This window comes from Phyllobates terribilis, unplaced genomic scaffold (assembly GCF_046119375.1).
Source record: "Phyllobates terribilis strain yellow unplaced genomic scaffold, ASM4611937v1 Scaffold_2__4_contigs__length_985480577, whole genome shotgun sequence".
Classification (NCBI taxonomy): Eukaryota; Metazoa; Chordata; class Amphibia; order Anura; family Dendrobatidae; genus Phyllobates; species Phyllobates terribilis.
Window position 1 is genome coordinate 661,628,264 of NW_027362762.1, and position 21,910 is coordinate 661,650,173.

The following is a 21,910-nucleotide window of genomic DNA, read 5'->3' on the forward strand; positions in this document are numbered from 1 at the left end:
GCAGAGATTTGGTTCCCCAGCATATCCCGAGCTAGTAGGGCCTTTATTAGACAGCTCCTCCTACCACTCCCCACCCAAACGTTGGTTAATAGCCTACTTGTTCAGCTAGCATCCATTTTGTCCTTTGTATGTTTGTTCCTCCCGTATTTGACCCGGCTAGTGTACTCAGCTTGTCTGACCTCTCCAGTCCTGACATTGGCTAAGTTTTCTGATATTGTGCTGCTTGCCCCGACCTCGGACCATCTGACTACGCCTCTGTCTCTCTCCTCTGTACCTCGCATCTGTGCCTTTGACCCTCCGCTGCAGACCTGGAGACTTCTCTGAAGTGGTACCTGGTGACTACGGTCGGCAAAGCTTATCCTCACCATCAGAGGCTCTAGTTAACACCCAGTAGCCACTTAATTACGCCTCTCCAGGGTAAGCCGGCCCTTTACCCAGTGGGTCCACATCCACCAGTGTTACATCAAGTTCTACTTCAGAAAAGTGTATTGGCTTTACTAGAATATTATTACATCCAGGTGCTTTGTTTGACAGAAGCTTTATCGCAGCAACGATTTTGTCTTTTAGGATGTTCGGCTATCTATCATTTCCAGGCTCAGTTTCTTCCCGTATTATTGAGTCATTCTTGTAGAGGTACTCAATGTACTCTTTACATCTTTCCTTGATCTGTTTGGCTCAGTTAATTTGTTCCAGTTGGCGTCTTTCAACATACCCATTCTTGATTGAAACGTTCGTAGTTTCTCTTTGATCTTTAGGTATGCCTTCCTGGTCTTGCACCTCAGATGTTCGCTTTTTTATCTCTGTACATATCTTTTGGTAATAAAGTTCTTTGTCTGCTCGAATGGATCCCTTTAGTCTTTAACTGATTTTGTCTGCGTCCTACATGCATATGCATATAAAATTCAGCATTTATTTAACCTTTAATTTGTTGCGTGGGGTCCATTGAAACTGAAACAAGTTTGTTTGCGTCATACTTCCACAAGTGTGGAAGGTAGGTAACCGTCCATTTCGGTAGCTTTATAGATAGGGCGCCACTGCCTCCTCGGTGCGTCGTGAGATACCACATCAACTACACGTGCCACAGTGAAGTGCACACGACTAAAAGTGTAATTATTCTTAGTGCAACTAACTGAAGGTTAAACCCATATATATATTCATTGTGATCTCTGTAACCGATATTGCTTGTGATCATCTATTGAATTACAATCATGGTTTTAATGTATCTACAATAACGTATAGTCTTTTTTTTATAGCTTTGTGAACTCCCAGTTCTCTTTTTGTTGGAGTTGACTCAAATTGAGAAGGTCAGATTAATTGACGGTATAAGAGCACTTGTTAATTTCTATCTAGTCTGAATATTATTATTACTCAGGCTCCTTGATTTTTTATGCTGTTTTAAATGTTTTTAACTTTGCCTGTGTAGTGACGTGTCTTTTGATTTTTTTGAAACAATAAAAATAATATGATACAGTGGCATGTAAAAGTTTGAGCACCCCTGGTCAAAATGACTGTTATTATGAACAGTTAAGCAAGTTCCAGATTAAATGATCTCTAAATGGGCTAAAGTTAAAGGTGACACATTTCCTTTGTATTTTAGGCAAAAAATATATGTTTTCATCTTTTACATTTTAAAAATTACAAAGATGAAAATGGGCCGATGAAAAAGTATGGGCACTGTGCATGGTTACTACCTAAGAAAATGGAGTAACCATAAACCACCAAGCAAAGATGAAAAGTAAAACATAACAACTTTATTAGAAAAATACCATAAAACCCACATATGTGCAGACCATATAAACTATCAATGATTATATATAAAGAGGAGACATGGAAGACATGCAAGGAAGAGCACAGTCAAATAAGTAGTAAGGGAACAGCAGCTGGGAGCTACAAAGAAATATATCAGAGACTACAAAGAACAGTCAAAAGCAAAATCATGATGCCAATGAAGGCCCCCAAACCGTAAATCAAGTAGACTAAAGTGAATACAAGACTCATAATAAAACTGACAGCTGCTTACCCATAGTGTGCCTGGACCTCAAAAGCTCTCCTTGTAGCCCCTGTTACGCATTTTGCTTAGCTGCTTTCTCACTGGACCTCTTTGCGAAAGCAGTTACGCGAAATGCGCGTCAGGGGCTACAAAGAGCTTTTGCTGTTTATAATTACTCCATTTTCTTTAGTGGTTTTCACTCCACCACCCTAAATCTTTTTATAGTGCCTAAATAGAGGGAGAACACCGTAAAATATTCCAGACATGTTCTCAACATGGTTACATATGCTGTTCTTTATGAATATTGTTATAATAGTTAGTATCTAGTAGCACCCCCTTTTGCAAGTATCACAGCTCGTAAATGCTTTTTGTAGCCAGCCAACAGCCTTTCAATTCTTGTTTGAGGGATTTTCATCCATTCTTGCTTGGAAAATTCTTCCAGTTCTGTGAGATTCCTCGGTCATCTTCATGTACTGCTATTTTGAGGTCTAGCCTTTTGAGGTAGTCTATTGTGGATTTTCAGCAGAGCTGAATCCTGATGGGGAGTATATTACACGCTGTTAGGATTGGCTACAGGGCTTCATTTTATAATGAAAGGGCTTGTCCAGGTTTGAGATGAAAGTCTGCAGTCACTTTTATGACTGCAGGCTTCTGAATTCTCACAGCACATGCACTGCGCACTTTTAGGATTCTCCCTTTCCAGTGGCCAGAGTGGACAGTCATGTGAGCACAAGTATGCTATTTGTATACTTATGGCCACATTCTGACTTGACGTGTCCGGCCTTGCTCAATTCATTTTCATTGAGTGAGGCCACACATGTTATAGTCAGCACGTAACCGCATGTATGCAAATCGCCGTCACCAGAGAATCCTGACAGCATGCAGTGCGCACTGTGAGAATTCAGAAGTTTGCAGTCATATAGGATAACTAAAAAACACATCGCAAACCCGGACAACCCCTTTGATGCTCCTAACATAAATAAAAACATAAGAATTAGTCAGTATCACAAAAAAAAATTTACTTCCAAGTACCATATAGATGACATTATCTCTAATTGGAGTTGTTCTCTTTCTTTTCTTCTTCATCTTGTCCAGATGCCGTGGTGACTTTTCACAGCCACAGCTCGTCTCTGCAGACTTCCATCTTCTCCAGTCCTCTGCAGCACATTCCCACATGATGCCGTTAAAAATAGCAGTGTTATTATAATGCTCCTGAATAAAAATATCTGCCCTAGGTCTGCCCTAGGCTGAGACCCAGAATAAATAATTGCCCCTCACTATATTCCCTGCACAAAATATGACCCACACACTGTCTCTCTTATGGTACATGCCCTCCGCACTGCTCTCCCCTTTCCATACTGGGCTCCCTCTTCAAAATGTTCTCTCACGCTGTGTCCCCCCTATAGAGTCCAGCCTCTATTCTGTTCACCCTTATCACACTCCCACTCGATGGCTTACTGTCCCCTCCTGGCTGTATCCTTACACTGTCTCCCCATGCTACCCCCACACACAACTCAGTCTCTGTTCTGTGCCCACTCACACTTTTCTCTCCCAATACTATCTACTCATACTATTCCCCTCAATAGTCGCCTCACACATTTCCCACTCTCTCATCATACTGTCTCCTCTCAGAGCCCCCTGCTAACCATACTGTCTCCTCATATATTTACCCTGACTCCCCATACTGTGTCCGCACTCATCCCATCACCATTGTTCCCCATAATGTGTCTGTGTCTGCATACATTCTTCCCCTCGTTCCTCATATTGTGTCCGCATACATTCTTCCCCTCGCTACTCATACTGTGTCCGCACCCATCACCCCATTCACCATACTATGTCTGCACCCATCCCCTCCCTTGCTCCCCATACTATATATGCATCCATTCCCTACCACGCTCCCCATACTGTGTCTGCACCCATCCCCTCTCTCACTCCCCATACTGTGTCTGCATATATTCTCCCCCTTGCTAATCATACTGTGTCTGCACCCATCCCCCCATACTGTTTTTTCATACACTCCCCCCATCACTCCCCATACAGCACCCACACTCATCCTCCTCATTCTGTGTCTCACTCACCCATCCCCCCCCATTCACCATACTATGTTTTTACCCATCTCCCCATACTGTTTCCTCATAAATGCTCCCCATCTTCCCCTTGATTGTCATACCGTGTCTTCAAATTTCTCCCTCTCCCCATATTGTGTCTGCACCTGTCCTTTCCTTGCTCTCCAAACTGTGTCCATAAATCTTCCCCACCCCATTACACTAAATCGTCCCCACCACCCCCGTTACTCTGAATCTTCCCACGCCCCGTTACACTAAACCTTCCCCCTCCCATCCCCATTACACTAAATCTTCGGTGTCTTCAGCTCCACTGGAACACTTACCATTGTTCGTGTCTCTGCAGCGCCAGTGAGTGATGTCAGCAGCGTGATCACATGACCTGATGATGTTGCCCTGACCCAGTGGTCAAAACTTCAATGGTATTTGCGCCTGAATGACGCGAGTGCAATTAATCACTGGACCCGGCATGCTGCACCTTCTCTGCACCAGCTGTAAGCTTGACAGCCAGCTCAGAGAACAGCTGACTCCCAGTCTGGGGGGGCGACAAGATGTAGCCACTGGGGAGACATCTCAGACCGCCATATCAGATGTCCCAATGGCTCCCCTCTGCCAGCTGTGCCCGGGGCACATGCCCCGCCTGTCCTCCCCTAGATACGCCTCTGTTTCCTTCCCCTTTGTTTATCAACCTTAGGCTGTGTTCACACTTATGTTATGAATTCTGTTATTCTAGCAAACCGGACTTCATGCCATGGATGAACTCCGTCACAGACACCATTGGCACCAGATGGACTCAATTGACCCATCATGATGTCCATCATTTTACCTGAAAAATGAGTGCAGCATATGCTTCCAACTAAGATGTCAACATAGTCGTAGTGAACAAATGAGCCTACGCAACAATTCAGTGTGGCTTCCAAGCTTGTAATAAACCATAGCAGGACTGCCTCTATAGTATGTGAACCATTGATATTTTATGCTGATGTCTGTAATAATAATTTTGAGGTTCTCATTGCAATCATTCATGACTTTATGGACGATAGATATATTATATAATTATGTGACACTCTTCTATAGTCCATGTTGAAAAGAAATTCAGATCCAATAAAGTAATGTCAATAGTACAGTAGTGTTTATTCTTCAATATGCTATTTGAACATTTCATGTTAGTGCTGCTTCTTTCAGGTGATATCTACAATGTTACAACCAATTAGGATCCTTTTAACATTATTCACAATTTGGTTACAAATTACTTGTCTTTTACATTACCTCAAGGTTTAGAAACTTAGAGCATGAAGTTATTTAAGCCATGGCGGCAAAGCCAACCTGGTTATTTCCAAAGTCGTAAATAGAATAGTACTGCCGAAGAAACACATCTCCCAGAATCCAAAGAGGTTGCCCGTTTCTAGAAGGCAGGTATGTGGACTCAAATCCAACAACACAGTATCCATTAATCTGAAACATACAAGGAGACGTGATGCTTCCACGGGGACAGTTACATGTTATTTTTATACTTCACATATTTATACACAACAAAACACAGAAATAATGCAATAGATGAGACAAGTGACGTACAAACTAATGACAACCTGTGACACAATCAATGTAGGAATGAATGTGTTGTATGGATTTATGTCTTTCTATATCAACTAAGGAATGTGCTCATCAGACCATGTGGAGGCATCACAATCATGGACCAGACTTCAATCACAGGACAATAAAACTTTCACACTCCTTATGTATGAAATGTTCCAATATTTACAGCCACAACTATTTATCCCTCTCCCATAATGATAGTTCTGCTTTACGTCACTTGTCTTATCTATTGCATTATTTCTGTGTCTTGTGTACAAATATGTGACTCTTCAGATTCTGTGTTATTCTACGCCTGATGAAGAGACCTGAGTAGTCTCGAAAGTTTGCAACTTGTTACCATCTTTTCAGTTAGCCATTAAAAGTACAGAGTACTATAAAATCTAAATATGTTATTTTCACACATTAATAACTAAATTGTATGATTAAGACAAACAGGGCAATTATTGGCATATTGAAGGAGAAACTGTGATACCTGTAGGATGTATCCGGAAGGAGGAATGGAAAACTGGACTCCACTGATAGTAAAACTGATTGGTGGCAGATTCTGTACATTGTTGCAGTTTACATAATACTGTGCAGAGAAATGTAGAGTATGAGGGCAATCATTTTAGTTCTTGGACAGAGCTAAAAGGGAACCTACCAGCATGTTTAAATATGAAAGTAGTGGTATTATTTTTTATAGATGCATTTTCCTTATACAAATTATACTTTTAGCACAGATACAGTTTGCCAGACATGAGAAATCTAGCATAGAACCTATATGCTAATAAAGCTGGAGGTGCACTGGGGGCGTGGTAATGCAGAAGCAGTCCAAATTCATTGCCATGCCCAAAATGCACCTCCAACCTGATTTACATATGGCTTCTACACTAGATTTCTCACGAGTGGCACATAAGATCTTTACAAAAGAAGTGTAATTTTTATTGAGAGAAAAGCACGTCGTATACAGCCATACCACTGTGCCCTCATGTTTAAACATGCTGAAAAATTCCCTTCAAGAAACATAGGAGCATTTTTACCTCTCCATTTTGCCCTTGCTGGGCACCAATATATTGTAATAGATCACCAAGGTATTGTTGTGGGATGGTAAGAAGAGGAGTTCCGGTATCCACAATGCCCTGGCAACCCTGGCTGCACCAACCACTTGCCTGACCATTAACAGAGAACCTGGAGACAATGGATTAAAGGGCCAAATTAAGATGGCAGTTATAAAAAAAAATCATGTTTCTTGATGCAATCAATTTAAATCTGAATGACAACATAACATCTGAAAACAGTATATAGAAATTAAAGTGGAACATTTTATATTATACCTCTGTCAAACAAAACAGGTGATATAAGGAAAATGGCTTGACTATTGCAAAAAATATGCAAATATAATGACATATTTAAAAGAGAATGTATCTATGTCACATTTTTCCTAAATAAAGGTTTAAACTAGGTTTATTTAACAGGATTTATTACCAGCATCCAGAGATATGCTTTACATGGACTTGGGAAACTGTGGTCTCTAGATGAGTGAATGACATCTGTGGAAGAGATTCCTGGGCATGTTCTATAACCTGTGAAAAAGTAACTATGCAGGGATGGAGGAGGTGAGCTGTGACCATCGACTATAATCATAGGATCCACCATTGACATCTGTTTTCATTGTATTCCTGCTCGTCATGATAATGAGATGACTGCTGAGAGGTAAGCTCTATGGATCAGGAAGTTGAGTAAGGTCATGTTCACACGTCCAGTATTTTGGTCGGTATTTGACATCAGTATTTGGAAGCCAAAACCAGGATTGAATGAAAAATACAGAAGTGGTGACGTGTTTCTATTATACTTTTACTTACAAATACTGATGTAAAATGCTGACCAAATACAGAAAGTGTGAACGCGGCCATATTGTGAGACTACAAGAATTAAATATTATTTTTAATCAGAGATGGAAAATTAGACAACTCATCACCAATATATATTTAAAGAATAGGTCGTAATTTAATGATGTATTACATTTACATATATACAGGGTGGGCCATTTATATGGATACACCTAAATTAAATGGGAATGGTTGGTGATATCAACTTCCTGTTAGTATATGGGAGGGGGAAAACTTTTCCAGATGGGTGCTGACCATGGCGGCCATTTTGAAGTCGGCCATTTTGGATTCAACTTTATTTTTTTTCAATGGGAAGAGGGTCATGTGACACATCAAACTTATTGAGAATTTCATAAGAAAAACAATGGTGTGCTTGGTTTTAATGTAACTTTATTCTTTCATGAGTTTTTTACAACCATTCCCATTTAATTTAGGTGTATCCATATAAATGGCCCACCCTGATGTGAAACCAACTAAAATGTGTTTGGGTTAATGTAAATCTGAGCTATGACACATTTCATGTAATACTCACTCATCAATAGCAATCTGCCAGTAAATCTGCTCAGTCACTGGAGCCCAAGTGATCTGCCCATAATACAGGCTGCTGTCCACTCCCCCAAAGATCACTTCTCCAGATTGCCTAGGAAGAGCACACATTTTTATATTTTACTCACTTGTATAGCACTATTAATTTCACAGAGCTTTACAGACATTACCATCACTGTCCCTTACAATCTAAATCCATTATCAGTATGGCTTTGGTGTGTAGGAGGAAACCAGAATAGCCGGAGGCAATGTTGGATTGGGGCGCCTAGGGCCCACCAGCAGAACTGACTCTAGGGTTCCACTCTAAAATTCAATGCTTAGGCTAGATTCACACTCATGTTGTAGTATTTGTTAGGGAAGGTGCAAACGACCATTTTCTCTCCATCTGAGATAACCAGCCCGCTTATGTTAATCAGACTCTGATCAGAGTTTCATCTGAGTGGAATAAGATTTTCTCGGAGGTGGAGAGAAAAAAAAAATTTCTCCACCGTCTCCATTATGTCAGTCCATGAAAATCAGACTGTCCTCAGATGTCATCCAAGTGTGGTCTGATTTTTTTTCACGGACCCACAGACATGAATGGATGAGTGCCATCCGTTTCTCGGAGACAAATCATGCATGAAGCAGTTTTATGTTTTTCAGACCACTGGGTCCAAGGAAAAAAATCGGACATGTGCATGGTCCCAAAGAATAACATTGGTACGAGTTCAATATGTCAAAACCTCGGATAGCACTCGTCCAATTAAAACCGTAGTCTACACGAGCCCTTAGGAGGCTCAGTCATAATTGCAATCATATTCACTGGAAGAACAGGTGCAACATACTGCATGTTTTTTCCATTAAAAAGATGGACACCCTAACGGAAACAAAAAAGACCTGATTATATTCAATTGGTCTTGTCCATCACCATTTGTGTCTGTCATGTGACAGATCCATTTCTTTTAGGAGTTAAATTTTTCTGTTCCTATAACAATACAAAAAAAAAAACCTGAATGCCATGGTGATCCTATAGCTATACCTGGTAAAAAAACAAAAAAACAAAACTGAGCTTCTAGAGTTAGGTGAATTCATAGCGTGATTTTCAAGCTATTTAGCTGAAACTTTCTTTCTTATTTATATTCATCTGTAAACTATTGTCTCACCTTTGTATGTTTTCATAATTTTAATGGCAATAACAATAATAAAAGTTATATTTTATAATTACTCCAATTGGATTAGACAGTGAATTTAACGAATTATTTTTGGAGACACAAGAGTAAGGCTATGTGCCCACGATGCAGATTTAATTTCCGCCACGGAAATGCATTAAAATCACTTGTTAAGATGTTTGCCATGTTTCCCAATGATACTCCGCATGTTCTGTGCACATGCTGCGGAAATTTCCGCTGCGGATTATCATTGGGGAAAAATCCGCAGCACTACCAATTTGGGCGCGATTTTGCGGCGAAATCGCGCCCATTGACTTGAATTGGACCGCCTAATATCCGCATGTATAAATGTATACATGCGGATGTTGTGCGTTTCAATGTGCGGATGGTACCCGGGTCTGGAGAGGAGGAGACTCTCATCCGACCCGGGTACCATAGTACCTGCAAGTTAAAAAAGAATTGTAAAGGAAAAAAAAAAATTCATGCTCACCTCTTCGGCGGCCCCCGGTCTCCTCCCGGCGGTGATCCTCTCTGCTTGGCGGCCTGCGGTGTACTGGCAGGACCTGCGGTGACGTCATTTAGTTAGCTGATGGTCACATGACCATTAGCTGACCGCTGACGTCAGTGGTCGTGTGACCATCAGCTGACTAAATGACGTCACCGCAGGTCCTGCCAGTACACCGCAGGCCGCCAAGGAGAGAGGATCACCGCCGGGAGACCGGGGGCCGCCGAAGAGGTGAATATAAGGTTTTTTTCTCTTTTCTCTTTTTACTTTTTAATTCTTTCCATGCACGATTTGAAGCAGAAATCTCCTCATAAGTAGGTCACACAATAGAAATCCATGCAGGTTGCATGGATTTATATTGTGTGACCAACTTGTCAAGCACTTTTCCAAGTGATGCTCAAAATTGCTTGGAAAACCGCTTGAAAAAAACGCATGCGAAAACACATGTAAAAAAGCTTGAAAAATGCTGAAAAAAACGCATGCTTCAAATCTGCATCGTGGGCACTTACCCTAACCGAATAGTCAGTGAATCATTCAAATCAGGTCTGTACTGGTGGACAGGGCCTAGTGCTGTAAGGCGCCGGGAGCAGGGAAGTGAGTGCAGTGGAAGGGGATGGCTGTGCTAAACCTAACCAAATAGAATACAGTGAAAACATTAATTTAGATGTTTTCGTTAAATTTTAATAGATTAAATTTTCTATCATCCGATTTTCATTTTTGGTAAATTACAGCTGCCTTTAATTCCTACATTAAGACATTTTGGAAGCCTCAATAAGTGAACCCTCCCAGTTTCAGGATGTGATATTTGTAAGATTTGTCATTTAGTAGAAGTGACAGACAATGACTTCATTGTGTCAGATAATATGTGTATATTTCTCCCCTTTTTTTATCAGATCAGTGTTTTCTTATGTGCTCTTATAGTAAATTAATTTTCTAATGTTACCAATATTTATAAGAAAATGAGGCTAACCTGGAATCCAATGAAAGGATAGCTTATCAATATATCAGTTCGCAGAGTTGGGCACGCATGGCTCTATATGCTGTGTAGTGGCCACTCTTGGGTACTGCAATTCGGCTTCCATTCATTTCAATGGTAGCTGAGGTGCAGTATACCAACTCTGCACACAGTGTACATCCGGCAGCAGTGGGAGCTGCAAACAGGTGATTATTGAGAGAGCCAGGTGTTACACCTCGCCAATCTGATGCTGATGACCTATCCTAAAGACAGGTCATCAATAGATACGTTTTGGACAACCCATTTGAGTCATTCAGAGGCTGGAAAAAGGCTCATGTAAATTTGTCACACATGCATTACATGTTTCGCCCATGTACAGTACAGACCAAAAGTTTGGACACACCTTCTCATTTAAAGATTTTTCTGTATTTTCATGACTATGAAAATTGTACATTCACACTAAAGGCATCAAAACTATGAATTAACACATGTGGAATTATATACTTAACAAAAAAGTGTGAAACAACTGAAAATATGTCTTATATTCTAGGTTCTTCAAAGTAGCCACCTTTTGCTTTGATGACTGCTTTGCACACTCTTGGCATTCTCTTGATGAGCTTCAAGAGGTAGTCACCGGAAATGGTTTTCACTTCACAGGTGTGCCCTGTCAGGTTTAATAAGTGGGATTTCTTGCCTTATAAATGGGGTTAGGACCATCAGTTGTGTTGTGCAGAAGTCTGGTGGATACACAGCTGATAGTCCTACTGAATAAACTGTTAGAATTTGTATTATGGCAAGAAAAAAGCAGCTAAGTAAAGAAAAATGAGTGGCCATCATTACTTTAAGAAATGAAGGTCAGTCAGTGTGAAAAATTGGGCAAACTTTGAAAGTGTCCCCAAGTGCAGTTGCAAAAACTATCAAGCGCTACAAAGAAACTGGCTCACATGAGGACCGCCCCAGGAAAGGAAGACCAAGAGTCACCTCTGCTTCTGAGGATAAATTTATCCGAGTCACCAACCTCAGAAATCGCAGGTTAACAGCAGCTCAGATTAGAGACCAGGTCAATGCCACACAGAGTTCTAGCAGCAGACACATCTCTTCAACAACTGTTAAGAGGAGACTTTGTGCAGCAGGCCTTCATGGTAAAATAGCTGCTAGGAAACCACTGCTAAGGACAGGCATCAAGCAGAAGAGACTTGTTTGGGCTAAAGAACACAAGGAATGGACATTAGACTAGTGGAAATCTGTGCTTTGATCTGAAGAGTCCAAATTTGAGATCTTTGGTTCCAACCACCGTGGCTTTGTGCGACGCAGAAAAGGTGAACGGATGGATTCTACATGCCTGGTTCCCACCGTGAAGCATGGAGGAGGAGGTGAGATGGTGTGGGGGTGCTTTGCTGGTGACACTGTTGGGGATTTATTCAAAATTGAAGGCATACTGAACCAGCATGGCTACCACAGCATCTTGCAGTGGCATGCTATTCCATCCAGTTTGCGTTTAGTTGGACCATCATTTATTTTTCAACAGGACAATAACCCCAAACACACCTCCAGGCTGTGTAAGGGCTATTTGACCAAGAAGGAGAGTGATGGGGTTCTACGCCAGATAACCTGGCCATCAAAGCCAAAGGTGGCTACTTTGAAGAACCTAGAATATAAGACATATTTTCAGTTGTTTCACACTTTTTTGTTAAGTATATAATTCCACATGTGTTAATTCATAGTTTTGATGCCTTCAGTGTGAATGTACAATTTTCATAGTCATGAAAATACAGAAAAATCTTTAAATGAGAAGATGTGTCCAAACTTTTGGTCTGTACTGTAAATCTTCTGCATGTCCAAGAGCGAGCTCAGCTATGGATGACATGTGCTACAGTTCAATAGTCCTTTCGTGGGGGAACCTTCCAGCTCATCTCTGTTAGGACAATTACCTAATACAAAGAGCTAAGTCCCTTATTGAGGTTTCTTCTAGTATGAACTACCTGCACTTCTTATTGTAAGCAGCTTTCATATATGTAGTGATCCATAATGGGGCTTTTACCTTGTCCAAGAAAATTCTCTGTACAGGTTACAAGTCAAAGGCTGGGTACAAGGGCACAATATCTGCTAAATAGGTGTGGAGGAAGGTGTCAATTTGGGAAGATCACCAAAATAGGGAACCTGACAGCAATTAGGATTTTGAGGCCTATTTAACATGACAAGGAAGACAAAATTAAAATTTTTGGCAAGATTGTTGTTTGCTTGTTTTTGGTGCTCACCCAGTGAGATAGAAACTGAACACTGGTTGTGGGATTAGATTTTGTTGTATTAGCCCCTGTACACCAGTTGTAGCATCTCCGGCAGACATTGATTGGTAGGCCATTCCAAAAATCCCATCAAACTTGGCATAATAAAAGAAGCTGCTTGGCTCTGTGACGCTCAAACCAAATTCTTGATTTTGAATAGACAGACCTTGTACCTACAAGACACAATAAATAAAAACTGATTCACCCTGGAAGTGTCCTACCATAAGTACTAAAATCAAATAAATGTTAGTATTAAAGGGCTTTTCCTATTATGATACTGAACAGGAGCTGAGCTGCAGTTCTCAGTAAAGGCTCCATTCACTGTCTACATGTGGCCAGTGCTGGAGCTGAAAACAGCAGACCGGTGGGATTTTTGGGTGTCAGATCCCCACCCATCTGATATTGATGACCTATCCTATCCACTTTATACACATGTATTAAAATCTGTATCAATATACTTTGTTATAGAAAGTAGATCTGTGACCTTTATGCTGTGCTTGTGTCTGTTTAGAGAGCCAAATTAAATATTCATTCCTCAAGATCTGTTCATAAAAAAAGATTTACCCTTGTACTACTCCATGTTTTTCTCAGTTCATAGAAGTGTTTTCAAGATTTGTAACACAAAATTCATTAAAGGGAATCTGTCATCAGGTTTTTGTCACCTAATCTGAGATCAGCATAATGTAGAGACAGAGACCCTGATACAAGCGATGTTACTGGGCTAACTTACTGGGCTGCTTGCTGTATTTTTTTTTTAAAAATCACAGTTTTATCAGCAGGAGATTATCACTAGAGGACTAGCAAACCTGCTGCCATGTGGTCCTCCATATTCATGAGCTCTGTATAACTCCGCCTCCACCAATGATTGGCAGCTTTATGCCTATGCACAGTGGGGTGGGCGAGGTTATAAAGAGGGGTTATATAGATCACAGCATTCAGAGAACTGGGAGAGCTCTAGCAAAGAAAACAGTGAGTTAATCAAAACTGCAGCAAATAGCCAAGTAAGTGACACATCACTGGAATAAGTGTCTCTGCCTCATCATCATGTAGCAAAAACCTGATGACAAAATCCCTTTAAATATTGTGCTGTAAAGAGGTTGTCCCTTCAGGTACACTTATGACATCTGTCTCTCTCCTGTTAGAAGTCCTAAGACCTAGATGTGCTTGTCTATCATCTTCATTTCTTGAAGAATATCACTGTGATCAAGGTAAAAAAGTTAGTGGTGTATTCAAGTATTCCGTCAATGTAATACATTGGATACATGAAAATACAAACTATTGATTTAGGATTGATCTATGAATTCCTAATAAATGCAATCTGATGTGCATCACAAGTGCTGTGGTTTACTCCAAAAACAGGTGAGTTGGACATTCCACCCCCTTCTTCCTGCACTTGACTATCTTTTGCTTGGGAGTGGCAACCATAATTTAATAAGTATATCTATAAGATATGCCATAAGTGTCCATTAGTTTCTAGTTTCCATATGAATGAATGCAGAGAGTCATGCTTGTAAGCTACCTCATTATTTCCCATAGTGCACAATCTGTCCCTGTTTTTAAGACAGATGTGGCTTCCAGCAGTGCGACCCACATCTTTTAGACATTTACGGGGGTCTATTCTTAATATTTATGGGAAATAGACTCTTATGATTTGAATTCCTAGAATGTCTTAACGACAATATGCACCTAACAAAAGTCTTAAGACTTTAAATTCATTTATTAATACTCACAGTGACTGTGTCGTACCCCAACACTCCAGTCATGCTGCCGCTCCCATAGGACATTGCAAACTGTTGGTTATTGGTGCTATATGTAGATGACTGGTCCGGGTTAAAGAGTGGGTGATTGGCTATGTATTAAGAATACATTTTATGTAAGAAACAGAAATATGATATAAATATTATATAAATATAAAACAGAAATAATAACAATATTACATACCTATTTTATATTACATAACAGTGCCCTGCCATTTTTATTGATTTTGGTAAAACAGTCACACTGATTGTAATGCATAAATGGTGCACAATTGATAAGTCTGCAGTCATTCTGTGTGACTGCAGACTTATGTATCCCCCCAGAGCACACACTGTGCACTGGGGGGATTCGCCGGTTTCTGAGCCAGGACCGGAGGGTGTGTATGAGTTATACATACTCCCAGGCAGAAGCTGTCCAGTGTGCTTGGCCTCGCTCTATACACTATAATAGTGCTTCCATCAATCTGAGGAGGGGGCACTGTTGGGTAAGGAGGATACACTTACAATGTTATGCATTGCTATTTCAAAAGAATTTGAACATGCACCCCTCATGCGTGGTGGATGTCTACCTCTGCCGGTCGTCCCACCCACGCACAAAGTCCTTTTTTGCAATTAGATTCCACTGTTGATTCAAAACATATTTGAATAACACTGTACACAATACTTGTACACACTCTTCTGTTACATTACTTTACTAAATGCAACCTACTGCATGCTTGACTTTGACAGTATGTAGAAGCGACCCAAAGATTGGAAGAACCAGTATCAAAGGCAACTAGGAAGTTCTGAGGTGGTGTCCCAATGCTGATCTCTCCAAAATAATAATTCTATGAAAAAAATATCAATTACACATATTCAAGCAATGTTAACATAGTGATCGTGAAGATATTCTAAGCACTTATACTAAGCAGTACATACATTCAAGTACATAGGTTCATAGACCACTCCATAGTTGTTTAGACTATCTAGATTGTATTTTAGAGCCGGTTCTTTTACATGAGTCTTCATAAAATCCTCCAGGATTCCTTTATCCCTCATTGTTTCCCTTATGGATTTCAGTCTCTTTAATGGGACCCTTAAATAGAAAAAGATATATTGGTGTCATCTTATCAAAATTGCTTTTTTGTTATTAAAGGGGTTGTCCAGTACTAGGACAACCCCTACTCACTACTAGGACAACCCCTCCTTGAGCTAAATGTTTGGCCCTGATAAGTTAAAAAAAACCTATACTCACCCCCCATGCTGGCTCTGTTCCAGTGGTGTCAGCACACGTGATCCCGCAGCTCTGGTTAGGTGGAATGACACGTAGTGCCTGACGGCCAATCAACGCCGGCATCACTGTCCCCACAAGTGATGACACTGCAACCAAGAGTGCTGACACCACTGGAAGGCGCTGACACAGGAGGTGAGTATACATTTTTTTATTTTATCGGGGCCAAACATTTTGTTCAAGAAGGGGTTATCATAGTAGTGGACAACCCCTTTAAGGGGAATTGTTGAAAAGATATAACAAACTTATTGATAGACATGACCTTGAACTCCGCAGAACACGTTTCCACTGCTCTAGAGTCCAGTGGCGGCGTGTTTGCACCTCTCAACTGCTCAACAATGGCAACCCATGTGACAAAGCTATTGTCACACAGTTCTTTTGCTGATGTTAATTCCAGAGGACGTATGTTTGCAATTCTGCAGTAAATGAGTAGGCAGAACGTTGGCCACTTATATAATCAGTGGGCCACAGCACTCGCCTACTCCCTTTGTAACTTTACGTGATTTGCACTTCAAGGCTGAGTTGCTGTGGTGCCTAAATGCTTATACACTTCAGCTTCCCGCCTCCCTAGGTGGGGGATGGGACAGATAAGGGTTGATATAGGAGCATAGCAAGGCACATAACCCTGGCATGTTCACCATCAGAAGTAATCCGGGGGACACGGATAGACTTAAGTGACCCCTAGCTTGAAGGATTGAGAAGGAGCAGATTGCAGGCAGACAGATTGTTTAATCAACATACTCACCTTACTTGTGCCTCAGACAGATGGAGGAAAAAGCATAAAAGAATTACCAACTTCATGTTGACGCCTTTCAGCTCGACAATGTGTGGGTAGGAGAATTCACATTCTCCCTTTTATATCGACAAAGACAATCCTGTGATAATAATTTTCCCCTGCCTCCTTCTTTCTTATCAGTTATTTTCAGGTTTTATACCAGATCAAAATTTGTATTATAAAGTCATACAGATAAGAATCATGGACAAACTAAGAAAACCAAACACAGCTTCATAACACAACTTCATAACTTCATAACATACTTGGAAAAGTTGAAGCACAATTATAATGGGTGCTTAGCAGAGGTGAGTGGATAGATCCGCTGAGGGTCGTCTTCGAATTAAATTGTGTCAAATTCACAGGTACCCATAAATTCCATCACTTTGTGATTCGATTCATAAGGATTGCAAAAAAAACAAACTACTATTTCACACACTACTGATGACTGAGAGAACAGACTAATTATGTATGGCCTTCCCCACAATACCTTGCAGCTTTCACATCACATAGTCTAGCTCAGCTAATCAGGGTGTACTATCACTTGCACTATAAAAGATGAGGGCGAGCCAAGCAGTGCCATTTTAGGATTTTACAGTGTAGGGATAGGAGGTTAGAGTGCACACCTCATCTACTATATAATCGGCTTATCCCGTCTGTCTGTCCGTCCAGGAAATCCCGTGTCGCTGATTGGTCCGGCCGCGGCCAATCAGCGACGCGGAATTTCAGAACAAGATGGCGGCCGTTAGCGGCTCATCTGCCGCACGGAGGTCAGCGGTGATGCAGCCGGGAGATGACCGGCTGCTCGCAGCAGAAGTACCCCGACCAGTGGCCTAGGCGGCACCGCTCCCCAGTCCTCCCTTCACACTTGCCGTCAGGAGATCAGCGGCCCTAGCCGCTGATCTCCCAACGGTAGCCGCATGGAGGTCAGCAGCGATGCAGCCGGGAGATGACCGGCGCTAGCCGGTCATCTCCCCGCTGCTCTCAGCGGAAGTACCCGCACAGGCAGCGCCGCTCCCCGGTCCTCACTAACACGGTTCGCTGATTGGTCGCGGCCGCCGGCCGCGACCAATCAGCGATATTGGCGCGAAATTTAAAACACCGCTGTCCTGAATTTAAACTAGTGCACAACCCATTTAAACACTGCTTCGCTGATTAGTCGCGCCCGGCCGGCAGCATACATATTCTAGAATACCCGATGTGTTAGAATGGGGCCACCATCTAGTTACAGATAAGGACAGAAAAAGGCCTAAATCTTATTATGGTGTATTACTACACCGCTGAACCACTTTAAAATGGGAGTGCAGGGTGGGTGGCGTGACCGGAAATGGTGAAGGGTTGGACATGGCTTGGAGAGCTCTGAAGCCAAATACTTAAATCCCCGCAATCCGGATGGACAGGGGCTCCATACTCAACCCTGCATACCTCCATTGGCTTTATTTCATGGGGGAAACAGATTGAGAGGTTGAGCCTACTTATGATTAGCTGCGACGTTGCACTATGTTGAGGCCTACCTGATGTACTAAAGCCGCAGTCTCTCCTGCGGACCACTGCTGCCCTTGGATTGGCTGACCACCCTTGCCTTGTGATCTTCTGCTGGAGGTGAGAGTCTTGTCTGCGGCGGGGGTCCCCAGCGATGTGGGGCTCTTCTGTGTCCTCGTTAAGGAGATTCTCCATCTCTCTGTGGTCCGGCGGATAGTGGGATGGTGCTGACATCCACGCGGGGGCCTGCACGGTTGAAGGTGGTCAAGCGCTATTGGACAGCGGTAGTTCCTTTCTCTGCACTGCTTCCCAGCAGGGAGGCTGTGTGGCACGGCACTCACCTCGTCTCCGCACGTTGTTAGAGAGGCCCTACAAATAGCCTAACTGTCGGGATCCTGCAGTCTCCTACCATCCTGTCTATCAACCTGGGGGGCTACCCTAGCAAGCCTTCTGTGAGGGCTTTCTTCTAGACTTGAAAGACCAACGCAGGTCTGATTGTTCTGATAAAAGGCTGAGAAGACCTAGATGATTTCGGCACTATGAGTGTTTATTTTAGCTTCCTGAGCTTAATCTGACAGTACGCTGCTGCCATCTAGTGGCCTTCTACTACAACTACACCATCAATTACTGTTGACGGCCCACATTCTGCTGTATTTGTGCATAGACAGTTTGGACTAACTCCTGGTGGCCACCCATTGGTATACATAAGATTTTCACCAACTATAAATCACTACCGCACCACATCTGATCTGATAACCAGTTAGCTTGGGTATGAGGCTCAAACATGATGAAGTGAGAATAAATGCCACTTGTACTAAATGGACCCAGACACCTGACATGGACTCTTTTCTGTATCAGTGTTCTCAGGGATGCCTGGGAAATGCTGAGACTACAAGATAAGACCTTTGGCATCAACTTCACGCTTCGCAGGCCTGCAGAATAACTCCATAGGGCAGTTCTTCACACCTGTTATTGCGGAAGCAACACCTCATTGTTTAGAATGCCACGAATGCCTTATCGACCAACTGGATCACGTGGAGTTCCCAAGAGACCCAAGGAGACCTCTCGCAGGAGTATGACTGTTGCCTTTATAGAGGATACTCTCCTTCTCCTGTGGAGGCTCCCCTTGATTCGCTCGACATGGAGGGACTGGATGCTTCACATTCCTCGCAGACAAGTTCACTGAGTCATGCAACCATATTAGCAGAAGCTCCACTCCCCCCTCCCGCATTCATGTTTCCTTCAATTGCAACCAGTTGTCCTGTCCCTGCAACTGAAAAACACTCCCATAGCATGATGCTGCCACCACCATGTTTCACTGTTGGGATTGTATTGGGCAGGTGATGAGCAGTGCCTGGTTTTCTCCACACATACCGCTTAGAATTATCACCAAAAAGTTCTATCTTCGTCTCATCAGACCAGAGAATCTTATTTCTCATAGTCTGGGAGTCCTTCATGTGTTTTTGAGCAATTTTTATGCGGGCTTTCACATGTCTTGCACTGAGGAGAGGCTTCCGTTGGGCCACTCTGACATAAAGGCCCGCCTGGTGGAGGGCTGAAGTGATAGTTGACTTTGTGGAACTTTCTCCCATCTCTGTACTGCATCTCTGGAGCTCAGCCACAGTTTACTCTGGGTTTTCTTCTTTATCTCTCACCAAGGCTCTTCTCCCATGATTCCTCAGTTTGGCTGGACGGCCAGGTCTAGGAAGACTTCTGGTGGTCCCAAATTTCTTCCATTTAAGGATTATGTAGGCCACTGTGCTCTTAGGAACCTTGAGTACTGCAGAAATTCTTTTGTAACCTTGGCCAGATCTGTGCCTTGCCACAATTCTGTCTCTGAGCTCCTTGGGCAGTTCCTTTGAGCTCATGATTCTCATTTGGTCTGACATGCACTGTGAGCTGTGAGGTCTAATATAGACAGGTGTGTGCCTTTCCAAATCAAGTCCTATCAGTTTAATTAAACACAGCTGGACTCCAATGAAGGAGTAGAACCATCTCAAGGAGGATCACAAGGAAATGGACAGCATGTGACTTAAATATGAGTGTCTGAGCAAAGGGTCTGAATATGTATGACCATGTGATATTTCAGTTTTTCTTTTTTAATAAATTTGCAAACATTTCTACATTTCTGTTTTTTTTCAGTCAAGATGGGGTGCAGAGTGTACTTTAATGAGAAAAAAATGAACTTTTTAGAATTTACCTGCAAAGAAGCAAAGAGTGAAAAATTTAAAGGGGTCTGAATACTTTCCGTACCCAGTGTACATCTCTTTGTAATAGGATTCCCAAATATTTTAAAGCTGTTTTAGCCCATTTAAAACTAAAATCATTTTCAAGGGTGCTTGAATGGATGAAGGTGTATTAATATTCAGGATTTCTGATTTGGAGAAGTTGATTTTGAGGATAGATAAGCCATTGCATAAATGGAATTCTGCCATCAGGTTTGGCAGAGTCGGGTTAGTGATGAAAAAGAGCAGATCATCTACGTAAGCCGCAATCGTATGAGGAGAACTGCAGATACAAGGGTCCATAATGTTAACGTTAGACCAAATTCTCCAAAGGAAAGGCTGTATTGTGAGTAAAAAAAATCAAAGACGACAGCGGGCTCTCATGGTGTGTACCATTATATATGACAAATTCCTATGATAGAACTCTGTTTACCTTTACACTGGCGGTTGGCATTGTGTATAAGGCAGAAATCCATTGCAACATGGTAGACCCTAGACCTAAACTACAGAGTGTCTCATCCATAAAACACCAATTCACTTTATTGAAAGCTTTTTCTGCCTCTGTAGATAGTAGCATAAGGGTCTGGGACTTAATTCTAGCTCTGTCTATGTGGTACAACGCCTTCTTCCATTCAAGGGCCCTTGAAAAATGCTTTTACTTCTAAATGTGCTAAAACAGCTTTAAAATATTTGGGGATCCTGTTACCAAGAGACGTAAATTTGACATACTCGCTTAACTTCCCTAAATTATTACAATCGGTACGGGAGAACTGCTCAAAATGGATGAGGAGTAGTGATGAGCATCTATGTTTGATCTGCCGAGGCTGTATGTGTCACGGCTGTTAGACAGCTGCGACACATGCAGGGATTGCCTAACAAACAGGCAATCCCTGCATGTGTCGCAGCTGTCTAACAGTTGTGGCACATGCAGCCGCGGCGGATCAAAAACATAGATGTCAAGCACATCGCAAATATTCGGCGTGCACCCGACCATGCTCGATTAACGGGTTAAATGAGCACGCTCGCTCATCACTAATGAGGAGTGCTTTTACATGGTTTAGTAGAAACAACATTCTACTCATAAGGATTCCAAAATATCATATTAAACTCCAAAAAACTTGACAAAACCAGAAAACGAGCCCTAGAATAAGAGAGCCCAGATGACCAGAGGTTTTTTTTAAACAACAGTATTACTTTATTAAACGTATATTACACAATTAAAACACCATAGTGCTACACAGAGAGGACACTGTCTGCTCCAATATTCCCTTAGTCACAGTCAGACATGATTAGGGTACATATAGAATATATAATATGGAGGGTTACCTCAGACCACTGCTTCTCTACCCTATTTAAACTAAAGTGCCAAGTGCATAGTGCCCAAAAAAAAATTTTTGTCAATTCCTTTTTGGATCAATAAGTTATCAATTCAACAATACTACATAGGG

At 41.9% G+C, this 21,910-nt stretch overlaps 1 protein-coding gene across 1 annotated transcript; it reads right to left on the reverse strand.

The window, feature by feature from the left end:
- Positions 1 to 5,163: 5,163 nt before the first annotated feature.
- Positions 5,164 to 16,885, reverse strand: LOC141223215 (gastricsin-like). The gene is made up of 9 exons (XM_073666805.1): positions 16,729 to 16,885; positions 15,632 to 15,788; positions 15,423 to 15,540; positions 14,687 to 14,805; positions 12,930 to 13,129; positions 8,050 to 8,157; positions 6,669 to 6,816; positions 6,122 to 6,220; positions 5,164 to 5,508 (listed from the first exon to the last, which is right to left on the reverse strand). The coding sequence occupies exons 1-9, from the start codon at positions 16,782 to 16,784 to the stop codon at positions 5,356 to 5,358; spliced, it is 1,158 nt and encodes a 385-aa protein (XP_073522906.1). The 5' UTR covers positions 16,785 to 16,885; the 3' UTR covers positions 5,164 to 5,355.
- Positions 16,886 to 21,910: the final 5,025 nt, after the last annotated feature.

Excerpts from the sequence above, each read along its gene's own strand:
- LOC141223215 (XM_073666805.1), bottom strand. The coding sequence starts at position 16,784 with ATGAAGTTGGTAATTCTTTTATGCTTTTTCCTCCATCTGTCTGAGGCA. Across the intron at positions 15,541-15,631 it reads ATGAACCTATGTACTTGAAT|AATTATTATTTTGGAGAGAT; the intron begins GTATGTACTGCT and ends TTTTTTTCATAG. Across the intron at positions 6,817-8,049 it reads TGGCAGATTGCTATTGATGA|GTTCTCTGTTAATGGTCAGG; the intron begins GTGAGTATTACA and ends CATTGTCTCCAG.